The 21,042-nt window shown below is 39.9% G+C and overlaps 1 protein-coding gene across 4 annotated transcripts in view; it reads left to right on the top strand.

The window, feature by feature from the left end:
• Nucleotides 1–21,042, top strand: part of LOC115629414 (Down syndrome cell adhesion molecule-like protein Dscam2) — a 150,550-nt gene that overhangs the window by 88,688 nt on the left and 40,820 nt on the right. For 3 of the 4 annotated variants that reach the window (XM_030525871.1, XM_030525870.1, XM_030525872.1), the window contains 3 exons: nt 2,776–3,620; nt 3,679–3,840; nt 3,987–4,292. In XM_030525871.1, the coding sequence (XP_030381731.1) occupies nt 2,776–3,620; nt 3,679–3,840; nt 3,987–4,292 (1,313 nt within the window). Of the gene's footprint in view, nt 1–2,775; nt 3,621–3,678; nt 3,841–3,986; nt 4,293–13,365; nt 13,527–21,042 lie in introns of those variants that run through there. The other variant, XM_030525874.1, reaches the window with a different exon arrangement.

Genomic DNA, 21,042 nt, shown 5'->3' with positions numbered 1-21,042 from the left:
TCAGTTCGACATACACATGTTGTATGGTCAGTGGTTCGACTCACAACTGCAGACTCAGAATGAGCCGCCGAAACTTTTTGGTGCATGCAAGAAATGATCGAACGTCGTATTTACAATCATGCCCGCATGACCGAAATGACCACTGATATCTGCGGGTGCACGTGCACTTGCATTTTCTATTGTTTTTTCGGTTATTAGTTCAATAGTAACTTCGTATACAAGTACGTAAATGCATATAAATTAAAGAAGCCAACAAAACTATTAGCGAAAAGAAATACCTTCCTTCTTATTTAACTAAAAAAAAGTTAAGATATTTTAATTTATAATTATTTGCTTTTTTTTAAGATATTTCAGTTCCTTTTTTAAGAAATAAAATCATGCTAAATATCATAATATAAAAATAAATATATGTATGTATACATATGTTTTCTTTTCATTCTGTACCTTTTTATTTAAAATACCTACATACAGGGTGCGCCATCTTTTATGTCGGTGTGTAGATATTGAATGGCTTTGTCATTAGTGAACCGATTGACTTGAGTAGACCAGTGTTGAAAACCTCAGTTCAAGAAATTGTACAGAACCAAATTAAATAAAAATATCTCGTACTTGAAAATCGGTTGTTTATTTACAAAGGGTGAAAGGGTATACTAGTTTTGTGCGAATGTATGTAACACACGTAAGGAGGCGTGGCAGACCCCACACAAAGTATATAAATTCTTGATCAGGATGATCAGTCGGTATAGCCATGTCTCTCTGTAACTCCCATTATTCTTGGAATTTTGAACTAAAATTTAGTGGTCATCCAGTTAGTGATTATATATCCTTATCTCAAGTTTTATTATGATAGAAAGATTAAGATTGACAGAATTATGTAATGCGCACACTCATATGTACAAGTACACAGACACGCATAGACACGATTCTGATGTAAATGTAAATGTACGTATGGAATATTTTATATTTAATTAAATTTTCTTAATACATTTTTTTTTGTGGGGTGGTACAGGGTATTTAAAAGTTGAGTCTGCGCGACTTTAGCATTCCTTTCTTGTTTCTTTTTTGGTGGGAGGTACATGCTATTTGAGAGTTGAGTTCGCTCAACTGTAGCCTTCCTTTCTTGTTTCATATAAATAAAGTTTCATTTTATTTTCTTCTCTAAATTAGAAGCTTGTATACGGCCAAGTTTTGCTGCAGGAGTATGGTGGGACCAATACTGGAGTAATATAAATTGTGTGTTTAGTGTATGAATCTTTGGATAATATTAAAGAAATGCTGTAGCAGGGGAAGAGGGGAAAACGGTAAAAATATAATTTACTTGGGTTTCCTAGGGTTTAGGATAGTACACAAGTTAATGTGGGTACAGCCGCTTCCGAAATCCAGGCGTTCATCCGCACAGACAAATAGGTTGACCGATATATAGATGTATTTAGCTCGTCAAGCTGATTAGGAATATATTTGCTTTCTGTGGTCGGAAATGCTTTCTGTCTTTTACATAATTTTTACACACCTACTATAATATACACTTTTCTTTTAGATAATTTACACAAAACCGATTTTTGAAGTAAGTTGTTGATCAACTCTTTGACAAAAGAAATTGATTGAAAGTTGGCGGTGTGAAAAAATGCTTAGTTCTCTTGGGGCGCCACCATTATTTTATAAATATAAATAAAAGTAAAAACTCTTTAAATATCAAATCGTGGAGCATTTTTTTATTACACTAAATAGAACTGAATGAATGTGCAAAGTAACAAGAGAGAACGCTACAGTCGAGCAAGCCCGACAGTAAAATAGCCTGTACTCTCCACGAAAAAGAAAAACTAAAAAAAATAATTAAATGATTAAAAAAAAATTTTATTAATTAATTAATTAATTAAATTAAATTAGAAGGCATGTCTATGTTCAGTTTTAACAGCATACACGTGCCTATGCGTGTTTATATGCGTGTATGTATGCAGCACAAAGTTGAACCAAAGCAGCAACAACAACAACAGCTGCGGCAGCGGTGCAAGCAGAGCATGAGCAGCGATTTTATTTATGGCTATAACTTTCTTCATAATTGACCTATCATGATGACACTTGACATACGGACAAATAACCACGAACTGGATGTATATGCCAAATTTATAATTCCAAGAATTACCGGAGTTAGAAAAAACACGAATTGCGACGGAGTGGGGGGTGTATCAGAAAAAAACACAAACTCGATCTGCCTGCGGCTTAGGGGAACCTGAATGCCAAGTTTGGTTATCCTAACTATTGTACTTGCTGAGATCGTTGCGCTCATACAGACAGACGGTCGGACGGACAGACAGACGGACGGACGGACGGACAGACGGACATTGCTATATCGACTTGTCTTGTCATCGTGATCAATAATATATTATTTGTGGGGTCTGCAAAGCCTCCTTCTGTGTGTTACATACATTCGCACAAAACTAATATACTATACTTTACAGTTCAGGCGCGTTTTTTTTGTTCATACTCAAAGCAATTTGTTTTTATTTTGTATGCGGTATTGGGTTATAAGCTGCCATTTGTTAGGTTGATTAATTTTTGTTTGAAATGTGACTCAAAGTATCAAAAATGGTGCATAAAATGAGCAAATATCTTCATCCACATGGGTAAGTTATATAAGTACACTTGATTCGGGAGCATAAGGTGAGTACAAATGATATTATCATATGGAACGGCTAAGGTGGTTAAATAATTGCTCATTTTGTGCACTATAACCTACAAAAAACATTGTTAACTAATTTACATATATTTTTTTAGGTGGTATAAATTTATCGAAGGCACAACCCGCAAACAAGCTGTCGTACTCAATGATCGCGTTAAGCAAGTTTCTGGTACGCTCATAATCAGGGACGCAGTTGTCGAGGATTCAGGCAAATATTTGTGTGTTGTTAACAACTCTGTCGGCGGCGAGAGCGTTGAAACGGTTTTAACTGTAACTGCACCACTCTCTGCAAAAATCGACCCACCCACACAAACGGTTGACTTCGGTCGACCCGCAGTCTTTGTTTGTCATTATGCTGGAAATCCAATCAAAACAATAAGTTGGATGAAGGATGGCAAGGCTATTGGACATAGTGAGCCCACGCTTCGCATTGAATCAGTCAAAAAGGACGACAAGGGCATGTATCAGTGCTTTGTTCGTAATGATCAGGAATCTGCTGAGGCAAGCGCCGAACTAAAACTAGGCGGTAGATTCGATCCACCTGTTATCCGCCAGGCCTTTCAAGAGGAAACTATGGAGCCCGGCCCTAGTGTTTTTTTAAAATGCGTTGCAGGTGGAAATCCAACTCCAGAAATCTCATGGGAATTGGACGGAAAGAAAATAGCCAATAATGATCGTTACCAAGTGGGTCAATATGTGACAGTAAATGGCGATGTTGTCTCATATTTGAATATAACATCAGTTCATGCAAATGATGGTGGTCTTTATAAGTGTATGGCTAAAAGTAAAGTCGGAATTGCTGAGCATTCATCAAAGTTGAATGTGTATGGCCTACCATACATACGTCAAATGGAAAAAAAAGCTATTGTAGCCGGCGAAACCTTAATCGTGACTTGCCCTGTTGCAGGTTATCCCATAGATTCAATTGTCTGGGAACGTGGTAAATAAGTATTTTGATTCAGCCGATACGATTTGAATTAAATATCAATTGTTTGCAGATAATCGGGCCTTGCCTATCAATCGGAAGCAGAAAGTTTTTCCAAATGGAACGTTGATCATAGAAAATGTTGAACGCAGCTCGGATCAGGCAACATACACTTGCGTGGCAAAGAATTCTGAAGGTTACTCAGCGCGTGGCTCATTGGAGGTTCAAGTTATGGGTAAGTTGAAAGTTTCACATACTGCACACTCAACTGTGCCGTTTAACATTGCTAGGTTCTAGGGGACTTAGCTGGAATTACTTCTACGATTTACTGTATGCCGAACCGCGATAGTCACTTTGTGCTTTTCGTATTCTAAACTTTAGTGCCTCCTCAAATTGTTCCATTTAACTTTGGCGACGATATTATCAATATGAATGACATGGCTTCGGCAACGTGCACCGTAAATAAGGGAGATATTCCTATTGATCTGTACTGGACTACAGCACCGGATCCAAAAATTGGGGTTGGTCGTCTTATGTCAAACGATGGCATTTTAATCACTAAAATTGCAGAGCGCATCAGCATGCTAAGGATTGAATTTGTGCATGCACGCCACAGGGCAAATTATACTTGTGTGGCACGCAATAGTGCAGGGGTTGCATATCACACGATGGAGCTACGTGTCAATGGTGCCATTTTCACTTCTTTGAAAACTTTTGTATTTGATGCTCATATTGCTTACTATATTTTAATTCCGTTCATCCCAAATTACCACGTAGTACTGCAAATCTCAGATTCTTCCTCTTGTAACTCAAAAGTCAGATGAGCATTAATGGGCTACACAATGTTTCCGTCGTCGATGTGACCATGTGTACTCTACACCTGGCATTGCCGTGATCAAAAATAACATAATATTCAGCACTCTTTTTTTCCACAAAAGCTGTTTACAAGTGCTGCCGTTTGAAATCGACATTAATGGCAAACTAACGGCAACATGTGTCCCATTTCTTACTTATTTCTATTTTGGCTTGATATTCAGACGGAATTCCTACAAGTATATTGCAGTTTATTTAGGTTCCGTAATATAACAATCATTCTGTTAGAGAAAGCAATGCATTACTTTTAATATTATTTTAGTACTAATAAATTCTTATGCTTCTTAAAAATCCACGTACTATTGTCAGTACCGCCGTTAATTGCACCATTTTCCTTTAGCGATGATCCTGTAAATTCAGGTGAAAATGCCGGTGTGCAATGTATGGTACAAAAAGGTGATGTGCCAATAACAATTAAGTGGACATTAAGCTCTCGACCCATTGTAAATGGCGAGGAAGGAATAAACATACTAAAAATGTCGCCCAAGACAAGCGTCTTGAATATTGCCTCTGTGCAGGAACATCATCGGGGCTTATACAAATGCATAGCTGAAAATAAAGCTGGTACTAGTTTTATGATATCCCAGCTTTATGTTAATGGTATATATGACATTTGAAAACTTGCTTTTTTGCCATATGAATTGGTACTGCCTTTACTTTGTGATTATTTTTTGCATATAGTAAGCAATGCCACCACAATCCCTCTTCCTTAGAAAAGTAAACTTTTTTATATGGGTAAGGTTTCATGCTTAGAAATACGACCGTTTTGGAACTTACGATGATTGGGTACAAAATTGTTAGTGGGCGAAGTTAATACTTAACCGTCAAAATTAAACCGTTTAATACCTTTAACAGCTTTAAAAGATTTGTACTACGAGCCCTAACCACTATTAATTGGTACGGCTAGGTTTTTTTCGATAGAGCAACTTTAAATGACCTTTTTTTATTTGTGGGTCAGGATTGCACAAACTTATTTGTTATATTTATACTTTTTGAAAAGGCCATTGAATTATTATGAATAATGCAAAAAAACAATTTAAATAAGACAACTTCATAATACACGAAATAATTTTGACCATTATTAATTGGCACGGCAATATTATTTTTTTAAATAAGGCTGTAAAAAAGTGAAAGTAACCTTATATAAATAACATGTGCCTTTGAGTTGTAATTTTTAATAAGTTTTCTACTTTTTGAGCACGATGGCACGCGGTAAGCCAGTTTGTGAGTAAGGTCGAGCTTCAAATATAGAAAAATTCAATTTGGTCAACAGCTATGGCAAAGTATGAAAAAATCATATGCTGTCTAAGTCAACGGTACAAAAAAGTGCAAAGGTATAGAGAGATTGACAATATTCACAGTAATACAGCAAACAGAGGTCGAGTCTCAAAAAGACTTCACGTGACAAAGAAGTTTGTCGTCTATAATTCAAAATTTGCGAAGAACTGTGATAGATATAGGGACAAAATGCTCCGAAAATATTGGGAAAACAGTAAAACATTAATGGCCGCGACAAAAAATGAAACGAACTTAATATGGCTTCTATAAGGTATGATTGCAGGTCCTGTTGAACATAACAAATAATTTTGATGTCTTTAGGTCAAAGAAAAAGTTTGCTCACAGCTTTACCAATAAAAAGAAGAAAGGAATGCTAAAGTCGAGCAGGCTCAACTCTCAAATACCCTGTACCACCCAACAAAAAAGAAATTAAATTAATTAAATCAATTAATTAATTAAATTAAATTAATTAACTAAATTAATTTAATTAATTAACTAAATTAAATATAAAATATTCCATGCATGCATACATACATACATTTACATCAGAATCGTGTCTATGCGTGTTTGTGTACTTGTACATAGTATGTATGTATGTGTGCATTGGGCCTGGTTATATGGCTATAACTTTCTTTCTGATCAATCTATCATAATGAAACTTGGTATACGGATATATAATTACTAACTGGATGTGTCTACCAAATTTTAGTTCAAAATTCCAAGAATTACGGGAGTTATAGAAAATCGGTAATAGGGGGGAGTGGGGGGGTGGATCAGAAAAAATGAACAAACTCGTCCTTTCTCGGGCTCAGGAGAATCTGTATACCAAGTTTTGTTATTCTAGCTCTTATACTTTCGGAGATCCTTGCGTTCATACAGACAGACAGACAGCCGGCGAGACGGACATGGCTATATCGATTCGGCTTGTCATGCTGATCAAGAATATATATACTTTGTGGGGTCTACCAAGCCTCCTTCTGTGTGTTCCATGTGCACTCGCACAAAACTAATATACCCTTGTACCCTTTGGGTACAGGGTATAAAAAGATGATACTCATTAATTTAATTAGTAAATATATTTGCCGAAGTACCAATTAATAATGATCGAGAAGATTTCGTGTATTATGAAAGTTGACTTATTTAAATTGATTTTTTACATTATTGTTTGTGAAACGTGAGCATATTTTGATATGAAATCAAAGGTAATTCAAATACCTTTTTAAAAAGTATAAATATGTTTGGGAAATAAACACCTAAAAAGAAATATAAGTCACTAAAAGTTGCACTATCGGAAAAAATTTAGCCGTACCAATTAATAGTGCTTAGGGCTCGGAGTCCCAGTTTAATCTGCGTTTAAATTTCTGTACACTGCGGATCGTACGTGCAAGTGGTGAACAACTGCTATTCGAAAATAGCGAACGTACGACATGCACATGTGTATGTATTCATGCTTACATACCAGTATGTCGCTGGCTTCCGACGTACGTTGCTGGTAGAATAGTCATTTGACTGACATTCCGTACATTTCCGTCAGTATTGATACCATCATCAAGGTGAATGTACACTTCGGAATGCAGTTTTGCTTGATTCAGTCTGATAAATGTCAATTGCTGTCCCAGTTTTGATGTATGTGTCGGAGAAGGGTTAGATAATTCGCGCTATGGAGCACAGCAATTCGCAGTTGTAGTGTTGCCTTCACTCACATCACTCACTTCTTCAAGGCTCGCTGCCTTACTCGTTCTCTTCTTTCTTTTTGTTCTTTGACATTTCCTTTTTTCTACTGCCTAGACAACAACAATGCGCTTTGCTCGGCTAAGGCAATATTTGCTCTTAAACCTTGCTCTTATTATAGTCTGCAATCCGTTGGATCACATGACACATCCTCTTTGTATTTGTTTTACACACAACATCATTTAATGATTTACAATTCTTTATTTAAGTGTTATTCTTCTACATATGTATGTATGTGCAGATCGACAGCACATTGATGAAATAGGCGCCGACATTGTCACATTTTCGCAAACCATAAACTAAATTGTTTAATCGTTTCATGGCCTGTTAATGCGTTTATGTATTAATTACTGATCTGTAGGTGGATTTATCATCTTGATCGTAAAATGATAACCATATTATCTTTACAAAAAAAAAGAAAAAATAGGTGTATTTCGAGTATACGCAATGACGATAATGGCGACATTATCAATTGTTGGAGCTTTTTAGTGGCTTGAATGGCAGACTTCTTATCAACTCTAATGGCAATTTTACAATGATCAGATGACGTGCGATCTATCGCAGTTCGCAAATAGGTCGCAATTATTACACAAGGGTGAAATAAATTTAAAAATATGTATAGCCTGCGTTTGGAGGGGGCAATAGAGAACCTGCTCGGCCTTGAATCTGTAAAATTTAATAATAATTACTTGTATGATAACGGTGTGTCGAATGGGTTGGATAAAAGGGGCCTTGCAAGTAGGTATGAAGCTGTCCCGATGTCATTTGTTTTTCTGTATTCCGACAAGATTCTTTCTGCAACTATCCCAAACTAATGTGCGCAATATCTCTGTTGGTGAAATCAATGGCGACAATTTAACTTTTCCATTCGCATAGCACAATCCAGGAGTTGTATTTTCAAATTTCATTGACTTACAATGTGGACATACAGCGCTTATGTATCTTATAACAACAGATTGGTCTGCACTATAATCGGTTGTAGCATTGTAACTAAACGCAGGTCTAAGGCTATTTAATGGCCCGTTGGTTTATTTTCGTATAAGTTTATACAAATTCTTCATGCGAATATTTCTTTGATTTACAGGGTTGCGAGATCTGCGTCCTAAAAGGCTTCTCCTTATTCGTCTAATATGTACCTAATACCGTTTAAAAATGTACTTCAGTAAAATTGATATTTGTGCAAAATTTGTTTTTGATATTACCGCTATTTTTACAGAGATGTACTTGTATGTATATGATTTGTGAATGTAAATCTTGTCCCTTATGCTTTGTGATGCTTTGTCATACATTTGTTTTTTATCAGATCTACTACCGTTATAATTAAGAAGAATACAATGTCACACGTTTCATAGAAAATTGATAATTGTCAAATTTATCCTTTTACATTTTACAATGAGACGTATATATATATATATATTTTTTTTTTATTCATTTTTATTCCGCTTGGGAGGTTAGGGCTTCTACAAGAACATTTTTTCATCTGATTCTGAATTTCTAGCCGTCTGTCTGTCTGTCTTGGCTGTAGCTGTATCCCATGTGGTGTTGTTTCTGGATTAAATTCTGAAGGTAATCCGCCGCCCGGTTGTCGTCTTTAGGTCTGTCGACCCGACTGCTTCCTTGGGAGTTTTCGTAACATCGACATCGAAGTGGAGCCCTTTTGGGTTCATATGTCTTATATAAGTTTCCATAATTAATTGTTGTCAGTCGACCTGGTGATTGGCTAGATGCGACTTATCCCAGTGGTGGGGCTGCCACCTGTCGCCGCCGGGGAGAGGCGTCTTGGGGGGTTATTGTGTTGTCCAGATAGCGTGGATGGATGTGTTCTTTTGGTGGATAAATGACCACGACGTTGAAGGCATGTACTTTTGGGAGAGTTTTCGAGAGGAGACATTTTTGGGGCGTGCTCTCGCCATGAGTGGGGCTCGAACCCACGACCTCTTGTTTGGTGTGCGCATGCGCTATCCACTACGCCACCTAGGCCCCAAAACACACGTATATTATCTCCAGAAAAAAAATTTAATTGTCAAGCAGATTAATAATAATTAATAACAACTTAAAATGCATTAAAGTCGGTGTTATTGCTAATGCAAGCATCGGAACACCGTCTCAAAATTTTTTTAAATTTCCGCAAAAATATGCTCAAAATCACCAGAAAGCAGCTGTTCCCATAGTTAATCGGATGAAGATTTTTCATACGTTGAAACCCGTTTTCCCCATTTTGGAGTCTTCCAAAACCCCTTCTTAGTGCTCACGTTCACTGTGAGAGGGATCTTGTGTCCAGCTTCCTAGCTCTTACCGTTTGGTCTGTGCGTTGATTGCCAATCAGTCAGTCAGTCAGGACAAACTGTTTTATATATATAGAGATTTCTTTGCGTTCCGAATAGGGATTAGGGTTTGAAGAGTGCTGGAAGCTAAAGGATTGATATTTGTTTTTCCACATAAGACGATATAAGTTACGAGGTATTTTTCTTGTGTTTATTCTTAACAAAGAATTACCGTCCGTGCAACGGACAACGCGTAATTATTATTAAAATGCATATTTTGAAATTATTCGCGAATGTCGTTGAAGTGATTACTCGTGTACTCGAGCACTGATATTGGAATTAATTTACACAATTGTAAGAATTCTTTTCACGAAATTCTTTTCTTAATTTCCATGAGATAATAATACGTTTTTAAAAATCTTTCTAACAAAAGTTCCTCCACAGATTAGTACTTTTGATTTTGGGGATGAACCCCTGAATCGGGGTGAAGTTGCTAGTATAAGCTGTGTAGTACCAAAGGGTGATTTGCCATTGGACATTTGGTGGACCCTCAACTCAGCGCTGATTGTAAATGGTGAATTGGGTTTTACCATAGTTCGTTTGAATAAACGTACTAGCTCACTTAATGTGGATTCATTAGAGGCTGTGCATCGCGGCACATATAAGTGTATTGCCAACAATTCAGCTGGATACGCTGAATTTGTGAGCACATTAAAAGTTAATGGTTTGTTTCTTTTATGCATAAGGTTTTTTTTATCATTAAGAGTATAATGGTTTTATTATTTTAAACTTCCTTTAAATTTCCCATCCTTCTTTAGTACCCCCACAAATACAACCCTTTGAGTTTAGTGCTGAGCCCTCCAACATGGGTGAAGTAGCCGGAGTATTCTGTATGGTACCCAAAGGCGATTTGCCCATGGAAATACGTTGGACTTTAAATTCTGCACCGATTATTACGGGAGAGCACGGGTTTTCCTTGATGCGTTTAAATCCGCGCACTAGTTCTTTAAACATAGATGCTTTGACAGCCTGGCATCGTGGTGCTTACAAATGTATATCTACGAATAAGGCGGGTACCTCCGAATACTCTGCTGAATTACATGTTAATGGTTTGTTACTTTGAATAGTTTGTTACGGATTAGCTTATACAACATTCCTATTATTTATTCCATTTAATTATCGAAAATTTATTTAACTTTTTATGTCCAAAAAACAATCACCACAAATTAGCACCACCCATTATAGAAAACACAAATACGAATAATTCGATTGACCACATTCATATGTGGTACTATAGTACAATATGTTGATGCGTGCATTGCTAAGAGTTTTCTGTTTTCGTTAGAAGAAATTTCTAGGTATTTGCGATTTATCTGTGCACAACAAATGTCCTTTATTTTTATTTATTTTTCTAGCAGGTATTATCCTAGATTAGATTTGTGCGAATGTAGGTTTTCAACACAAATTATTTAAGGAAAATGCTAATTTGGTATAGGTTTCAAAGTTACCTTTACAACATATGATGCTATACTGGACCAGGGCGACTATAGTACTTTAGTGTCAGTTAGGGATTTGGACTTCCTGACCATTCGTTCGATGCGAACGAATAGCATTTCAAAAGCTTTGCAATTTTGTATGGCCCTAAAAGCGTTGGTTGTAATATTTTCAAGTCCACTTTAATATTTGCCTAATGTCATCATTTTTTTCATGTCAAGTTCTGTAAGAATTTCACAACGGTAAAATTGTGTCGCACGAAAATGCTTCGTGGATGGGAATTGTTTATAATTCGAGGGTTACATCTTGGTCAACATGAGAATGACTATCGTATAAATGCGTTCCAATTGACCGTAGCGTCACTTTCACAATACTCTTTAAATATAGTAAGTATTAGTTTGGGATTACCAAAAATAAAGTCTTGTTTCTGCAGAGTATTTATAACTTCTAGAGTGAGAACATGCATATATTTATTTTTTGTACTCGTAAGAGGACCGGCTTGATCCATCTATATGATCCTTTTCAATAAATAGATAGATACCTTATATTCAATGCAACTTTGGCCCAATTTTCTCACAAAAATTGTTTACTGAGCAAATCGACAATTTTCTTGGTGTCGAAATTACCCTAGCGATACAACCATGTCCGTCTGTCCGGCGTGTATGAGTGTACGGATTTCAGAAAGTGTAATAGCTATAATTTTCAAACTTGGTACCCACGTTCCCTTAAGCCCTACGCAAGTGAAGTTTGGTTTTTTTTATATCCTGTACCCAAAGGGTAAAAAGGTATACTAGTTTTGTGCGAATGTATGTAACACACAGGCGTGGCAGACCCCACAAAGTACATATATATATTCTTGATCAGGGTGACCAACCGAGTCTATATAGTCTGTCCGTTCGTCTGTATGGGCGCAAGAATCAAGATACAAGAGTTTACTGGAATTACCTCTATCCAGGTTCCCCTAAGCCCTAGGTAGGTCGTTTGTTTTTATACTTTGTACATGAAATGTAAAAGAGTATATACAACTGGATCTCAGAGACTATAAGAGCTAGAGACACCAAATTTTGCACAAAGATGACTTATGGTAGTACGCCGTGCAAATTTGTTTCATTTTTTTGATTCTCTCACACTTCCCGCTATGGGAAATTTTCCGAAACGCCGTTCGTATGATCACCTATATTTCAAACACTACAACAGCTAGGGACACCGAATTGTAGTAATACGCAGAAAATTTATATTTTGGAAATTCCCTCCCTTCCGCCTCTCCCACGCAATTAGTGATTTTCCATAACTCCGAATTTCGAAATTCAGCGAATACATCCAATTAGTGATTATGTGTCTGTATGCCAAGTTTCATTATGATAGACTGATTTAACTGGAAATTATAGCCATAAATACATTTGCTGCCTAATCGTTGCCTGCATTGGTACAAAACTAGTATACCCTTTAACCCATTGGGTACATATGCATATTTTGAAATGGAATTAAAATTCCGAGCATTGAGATTGGTATTAATTTGCACAATTGCAAAAATTCTTTTCACGAAATTCTTTTCTTGATTTCCATGAGATAATAATACGTTTTTAAAAATCTTTCTAACAAAAGTTCCTCCACAGATTAGTACTTTTGATTTTGGGGATGAACCACTGAATCGGGGTGAAGTTGCTAGTGTAAACTGTGTAGTACCAAAGGGTGATTTGCCATTGGACATTTGGTGGACCCTCAACTCAGCGCTGATTGTAAATGGTGAATTGGGTTTTACCATAGTTCGTTTGAATAAACGTACTAGCTCACTTAATGTGGATTCATTAGAGGCTGTGCATCGCGGCACATATAAGTGTATTGCCAACAATTCAGCTGGATACGCTGAATTTGTGAGCACTTTAAAAGTTAATGGTTTGTTTCTTTTATGCATAAAGTTTTTTTTAACATTAAGAGTATAATGGTTTTATTATTTTGAACTTCCTTTAAATTCCCCATCCTTCTTTAGTACCCCCACAAATACAACCCTTTGAGTTTAGTGCTGAGCCCTCCAACATGGGTGAAATAACAGGAGTAACATGTATGATACCCAAAGGCGATTTGCCCATGGAAATACGTTGGACTTTAAATTCTGCACCGATTATTACGGGAGAGCACGGGTTTTCCTTGATGCGTTTAAATCCGCGCACTAGTTCTTTAAACATAGATGCTTTGACAGCCTGGCATCGTGGTGCTTACAAATGTATATCTACGAATAAGGCGGGTACCTCCGAATACTCTGCTGAATTACATGTTAATGGTTTGTTACTTTGAATAGTTTGTTACGGATTAGCTTATACAACATTCCTATTATTTATTCCATTTAATTATCGAAAATTTATTTAACTTTTTATGTCCAAAAAACAATCACCACAAATTAGCACCACCCATTATAGAAAACACAAATATGAGTAATTCGATTAACTACATTCATGTGTGGTACTATAGTACAATATGTTGATGCGTGCATTGCTAAGAGTTTACTGTTTTCGTTAGAAGAAATTTCTAGGTATTTGCGATTTATCTGTGCACAACAAATGTCCTTTATTTTTATTTATTTTTCTAGCAGGTAGATCCTAGATTAGATTTGTGCGAATGTAGGTTTTCAACACAAATTATTTAAGGGAAATGTTAATTATATACAGTTAAGTGTCACCACCTTTAACAATCGATTCTCATCTATTGATAAAACTAAACGATTTGACGCTATACTGAACCAGGGCGACTAGAGTACTTTAGTGTCAGTAAGGGATTTGACCATTCGTTCGACGCGAACGAATAGCATTTCAAAAACTTTGCAATTTTGTATGGCCCTAAAAAGTTGGTTCTAATATTTTTATGTCCACTTTAAGATATTCCTAATGTCGTTTTTTTATACCCTGTACCCAAAGGGTGAAAGGGTATATTAGTTTTGTACGAGTGTATGTAACACACAGAAGGAGGCTTGGCAGACCCTACAAAGTATATATATTATTGATCAGGATGACAAGACGAGTCGATATAGCCATGTCCGTCAGTCTGTCCGTCTGTATGAACGCAAGGATCTCAGAAAGTATGAGAGCTAGAAAAACGAAACATGGTACGCGGTTTCAATATTTAAATGCTTTGTGTATTTCCCTAAAATCAATGTTTTTTTAAAATCGATCGGAACATCGAATCTAAAAACATCGAGCTAAAATCGAAAACAATCGCTAACGTAACAATCGATACACCGATGTATCGATGCATATTTACATCACTACTCTGTACATATGTGTAGAATAATTATGCGTGTATGTGTGTGTTTGTGTGCGTCTGTGTATGTCTCCTGTGCCTCTGCAAAGCAGTAACAACAACAATAGCTGTGGGCACTGCTTGGTTATATATACTTATATGGCTATAACTTCCTGTTAAATCGGGCTATCAATATGAAACTTGGCGTACGGACTCATAAGCACTAGGTTAGGTTGCAATGGCCGGGGTGATAGCGCTCACCCTCCCACTTAGGCATATAAGGCCCATTGTGATGCCATATAATCTTTCTTAGTCTACCCTTAGCCACTCGGTGGTCTTTAGGAATCTAATTAGGCTCACGAACTCAATGTTGGTTGGTTCAGAGAGATCGTTTAGAAAGAGTTTCCCTAGGGTAAGTAGTCTACGCCTGCTTTTTGCCGGGCAGTAGCAGAGGAGGTGTTCTACGCTCTCTTCCTCCTCTTCGTCTCTGCAGCTTTTGCAGAAGTCATTATATGGGATTCCCAGTTTCGCAGCGTGCCTGCCAATCGGGCAATGACCCGTGAGCGCCCCCACTACCAATGAGATATCCGTTCGCTTTAGTTTTACAAGCTTGTACGTCCTTCTTGCGTCAAGGACTGACCAGGTGAGCTTTGCTCGAACACATGTGTTGATGTTCTCCCAGCGTTGCTGTGCCATAGACCGCGCATGGTTGCATGTCAGAAGCTGGAAGGAGGCTAACGGCATGCCCGTTCCTTCCCTGTCTGAAGGGATGCATGCGGTAGTTCCCTTCCTTGCCAGCTCATCTGCAATGCAATTTCCCTCGATGTCCCGGTGCCCTGGCACCCATGTGAGGGTGATACTGACTTGCTGGGCCATCTCATTGAGAGATTTGCGGCAGTCTGTGATGACTTGGGAGTTGTCCACATTGGATTCCAACGCCTTAAGGGCCGCTTGGCTGTCAGAGTATATGAATATCGGTCTGCCACCTGTCATACTGGGTGCTAAGTGCCTTGTGACCTCATGTATTGCAGCGACTTCCGCCTAGTAGACGCTGCAATGATCTGGGAGGCGATAGGACAATCGTATGTCCAAGTCCGGAGAGTAGACGCTTCCACCTACTCTCTGATCTAGCTTGGAGCCATCCGTGTAGAAGTTGATGGCAGTTCGGTGGTGTAGTTCGGTGTAGTTCGGAGCGCCCCGCTGATGCTCACTTTCGCCGATCTCTGCACCCTGCTGAGTAGGGTGAGGGCGGTCGATTTATTTAGCGCAGGCCACCATACCAAGATCCCGTAGAGCAGAATCGGTCGGATGATGGCCGTGTAAATCCAATGCACTATGCCTGTTGAGAACCCCCAACTGATGCTTATGGCTCTCTTGCAAGTGTAGAGTGCATTCGTAGCTTTCTTCACTCGCTCAGTTATGTTGTCGTTCCAGTGCAATTTGCTCTCCAGGATGACTCCCAGATACTTAGCAATACGACTGAATTTAAGGGAGACCCCTTTTAGAGTGGGTGCCTCAAGTTCCGGGATCTTGTACTTTCTAGTGAAGAGTACTAGCTCCGTTTTTGTGGGATTTACTCCCAGACCACAAGGGGACGCCCATTGCGAGAGCGTCGATAGTGCCGCCTTCATTAGGTAACACAGTGTCTGCGGGTATTTACCGTTGCATATTATGGCCACATCATCGGCATAGGCTATGACCGTATGGCCTTCCGCTTCCATATGCCGAAGCAACTGGTTGACCGTTAGCAACCATAGTAGTGGGGAGAGGACTCCACCCTGTGGAGTGCCCCTGCTTACAAACTTTCTGCAGGACTGTCCACCCAGTTCGGCATTCACAGCCCTGCTAGTGAGCAGCTGCCTGATGAAGTCGATTAGGAAGACGTCCACCCCAAGATCCGCCATGGATTGGGTGATTGCCGAGGGTAGTATATTTTTGAAGGCGCCCTCGATGTCCAGAAAGGCTACTAGTGAATACTACTAGTCGAAAGTGAGTTCTCTATTTAAGAGACCAGAGAGTGGAGGGCCGTATCCGTGGACCTGCCTTTGCTGTACGCGTGCTGCGAATTCGACATTAGAACCGGATTGATTGTCTGCCTAAGGTATATTTCTATAAGTCTCTCCAGAGTTTTTAATAGGAAAGACGATAGGCCTGAAATCTTTAGGTTTGACGTGTGATGCCTTTCACCACTCTAACTTCTTTCCAGCTTGCTGGAATGTGGTTAATTCCTAGGCAGCTTCTGAGCATTGTCAGTAGCCACGGCATGATGTGCGTCAGGGAGTGTTGGAGTTGGGCCGGGACGATGCCGTCTGGCCCAGGAGATTTATAGGGCTGGAATGTTTTTATAGCCCAGCTTATGCGCTGTTCAGTGACGATAGCATCTATCATATGCCTAGGTATCTCCCCTGTTCTAGGAGAAGGGATTGTGCTGATAACATCAGTGCAACCCGGAAAATGCGTATTTATGAGAAGATCGAGCAAGTCTCTGCCGGAGTCTGTCCAACTGCCGTCATCCCTTTGCAAAAGGGTCTTCCTCTGGTTTTTTCTTTTGATAACGGCTGGGACTTGATACCCTAGCCCGAATTGGATGAGTCTATGGTCCGAGTATGAGGGTTCATCTAGGACCCTCCAGGCAAGAACCCTGTGAGCAAGGCAGTCAGACGCTAGTGTGACGTCTAACACCTCCCTACGATTCTTAGTGACAAAGGTGGGGTCGTTCCCTATGTTACAAATTAGCAAATTTCTACTTATTATGTAGTCGTATACTGACTCACCTCTTTCGTTAATATCACTGCTCCCCCATTGGGTATGGTGAGCATTGGCATCTCCTCCCAGGATCGTGCCTATTTTTCTTCTGCTGCCATTGCCGACTAGGGCTCTTAGCAGCTTAGAGGGGGTCACCTTGGTGGTCGTGCCCCAGATAGTAGGATGCTATCCTTATCGAAGTAGTCTCCCCAGTTTGATCCCCTAGTCTTAGACCGATCGTCGTGAGGCCGCCATCGCTGAATTGGGGAAGTAGAATAGTTGTTTTTTCGCTAAGATACAGGTTCTATGTCTACCCTTACCGTTCGTGGAGAACAGGGTGAAACTCCAAGGCCCCGGATTGAGTTGTTGTTCACCCGGGGTTCTTGAATCAAGACTAGGTCTATTTCGCCTGTTGCCAGACGAAGCATTAGGACAGCTGTTGCTACCTTACTATGATGCAGGTTGACTTGGATGACCTGCATCAACAGATTTTTCCGCTCTCTCCTCCGTGAGTGTAGCGTCGGCCTCTCCACTATTGTCTCCGAGAAGCTCCCGCTCCGTATAGAGCCGACCCAGAGCATTTCCGCAATCGGAATCCAACGATATGTCGTTTCGCAGATCCCCAGAGGGGTCTTCCACGTCGATGTCCATCTCGTCTTCACTGGGTGGCTCTATGGTGTTTATGTTATCGGTCACACTGGTCAATGCTCCGGTATCTGTTTTGTAAACATTGAGTTTGATATTATCAAAGCCGTAGTTGACTCGACCTTCCGTCGCGTTCAGCTGCTCAATGCATTCGTTATTGAGCATTATTGCGACCTGCATAGTCGCTCTTTTCGTCGCTTCTGTCTTCAGCCCTTGGTGTTGATCTTTGGGTTGAACAGCTGAATGAGCTCCAATATCTTCGCAGGTTCCACGGGCTTAGCCGGGACCCACGCATCAACCACAACGAGCTGTGCTCTCGGATATACTTCCCCCACCCTGCTTATCGCCTGTTCATACAGCTCTGCAGACCTCTCGTCATCACACGCAATGAGCTTAACAGCTCCTTGGTACCACCCAGCATTGGTGCACTGCGGCGGCTCGCCTGGGTTGTCTCGCAGCACGTCCACTGCTACCGTAGCTATCGCTACCTGGACCCACCGCCATTGGTGTCTGGGGATCCTTCCTTCTTCATTGCTGCGGTCAATGACACCTACGACCTTCCGGTCTTTGGCCACTTCCGCAAAGGACATAGACCAGGACTTTCCCTGCGTCTTAGGTCTTTTTGTAGCTCTCTGTTGGTCCTCGTCCATAGAGCGCCGCCGCTTGGAGTTACTAGTTTCCAACTTGTATACGAAATTGGGAAGCACTAGCTTCGCCCACCGAATGTCCCCCTGGACCTTCTCATAGTCCTCCTTCGACACTTGCTCTTGCGTTATTGGCGCATCAGCAAGCCGACGAAGAATCCGAGCTGCTGTGCGTCCCTCGCTGTATCCGGCCTTTTCCGGATCTGTTCTTGTGAAGTTGGTTGCTCTCTTTACAGCCACTGCTTTTCCCTCGAGCTCATCCCTTGCAAGCAACACAGCAGCCAAGGGCTCACTGCCGGGAAGTATGCCCTGGACAGCCTTTGGGTTGGCAGTGGAAGTCTGAGCATGACGACTAAGCTTGCCGATTTGGCTCTGCTTCGTCCTTGTATCTCCGGAGCTTAGGTTCACAGCTCCTCTCTTTACGGAATTATCAGTTCCTTCCGTCCTTCGGGGAGGGACGGTCGCCGTTTTTTTGTTGCTTGTTTTGTTATCTTGTTTATTTGGCGTTGATGTGTTCATTTTATATATAATAGGCTCCCACGAGTGGCGGAGAAGGGGTTAGACCACCCGGGCAGAGATCCGCATACCCGGGCTAGGCTAAGTAATCCGGGGGGTCGCCAGGTACCCCGGATGCTCCGTGAGCGACTGGGCTATTTAAGAGTGCCCCCAGCCAGGCTGATCTTCGGCACGGGTCGCATGACACCTTGATCCAGCCCTCACCTTGAAGCCATGCTCAGGGACCATAGCCAGACAGCGTATCTATTAAGGAGTTAGTTTTGTGGCTCTGGTCTCTGAGCTTAGCTGGACACCGTCAACCGACAAACCGTCAACGGAACAAGCTGTAGTGCCATTACCAGTCGGCACCCTCTTGGAGGATTTTTGCCAACCAATAATCACTAATTGGGCAGATTTTCCGAATCTGTATGAAAAATTGTAAGAAATACGGGAGTTATGGAAAATCAGTGAGTACACATTTTCACCGTATTCACTCCAGACATCTAGGACTAAAATTTGATGTCAGAGGTGATTATACGAACGGAAAATCGGGAAATCCCCTATATCAAGAATATAAGTACTTTGTGGGGTCTGCCACGCCTCCTTGTGCTTGTACAAAAATTCAAGATTCGTCTTCCAAATTTATTTGTTTGCTTTTTTTTCAGTAAACTGTGTACCTTGGCTGAACAAAATTTCTGGCTTGAATTTTTAGAGACGGCTCCAATTGTGCCAGCCTGCGCACCCCAATCAATCCTCAACCATACAGCTTGGCTGCCAAAGATATATTTTTGGATGTCTTTCCATCCTTCTATTATGGACACGTCTTCGAACTCTGTTATCCACATTAGGTTGACATATGTATGTCAGAAAATATTGTGTTGCACTTCTCGCAATGTAAAGTGTGAAGTATTCCTTTTTGTTACACCCTGTAACTGAATATGTATAATAGTGTTGCGGGTAGTGAACAGGCAGAAGGAGGTGTGGCAGACCCTACAACGTGTATATGTATATTCTTACTCAGCATGACAAGTGGATTCGAAATAGTCCAAATTGTTGCACAATGATGCCTTATGTGGGTACGCTGTACGAGTTTGTTTTATATTTTTGATTCCCAACTCCTACATATGTTAGTGTGCAGTTATACACACTTTACGAGAGTTCAAATTTTGGTATTCGAGGTAAAATATATTAAAAAATATATGCAAAATCGACCAAAAAGCATCAGTGGTATATATAATTCTAGAATCCGGTAAAGTCACAGTCCTTTAAGCATGGATTCGAAAGGGAATGGTTTTTTTAATTACTTAAACTACCCGTTCACAAATTGCTTCTACCAATACATTCTCTCCTCTTTGCTATCTAACTGGGTATACCCAGCACTTTCGTACTTATTTATTCTGATATTTATTGCTTACAGAATTCGCATACTATATTTTCTTTAATATAATAATACGGAGTGGTAGTTAATATAAATTTCCACATATTAAAGTATCACCCAAGATAGCTGACTTTGATTTTGGAGAGTCACCACTTAACTATGGCGAGCCCGCCTCTCTTCAATGCACAATACTGGGCGGTGACTTGCCCCATAAATGTCACCTGGTTTCTAAATAATGCCACAATCGACAGCTACCATGATATTTCACACTCGCGTATTGGCAAACGAATCAATGTGCTGTCTATTGAATCTGTTGCTGCACAGCATGCTGGATTTTATTCTTGCCATGCTCAAAATAAAGCAGGCCTAGTCTCTCATTCAGCACGTCTTGTTGTGAATGGTTTGTCAACTACAAAATACTATACATATACATTCATAAGTGCATGAATAAAAATTTGTTCCTTCTTTTATTTTACTTGCTTTTAATATTATTTGGTAACTCGAAATGTTTTCAATTTATCTATGCGGACGTACAAGTACCCCCAAAAATTACACCCTTCTCCTTTGGCTTAGAGCCAATGAATTTTGGTGAGCCTGTATCAGTTCATTGCACCATATCAGGCGGCGACTTACCGGTTTCGGTTATTTGGACTTTA

The sequence above is a fragment of the Scaptodrosophila lebanonensis genome, unplaced genomic scaffold, assembly GCF_003285725.1.
Source record: "Scaptodrosophila lebanonensis strain 11010-0011.00,11010-0021.00 unplaced genomic scaffold, SlebRS2 tig00000145-arrow-arrow-pilon, whole genome shotgun sequence".
NCBI lineage: Eukaryota > Metazoa > Arthropoda > Insecta > Diptera > Drosophilidae > Scaptodrosophila > Scaptodrosophila lebanonensis.
This window is presented reverse-complemented; position numbering and strand designations above follow the sequence as displayed.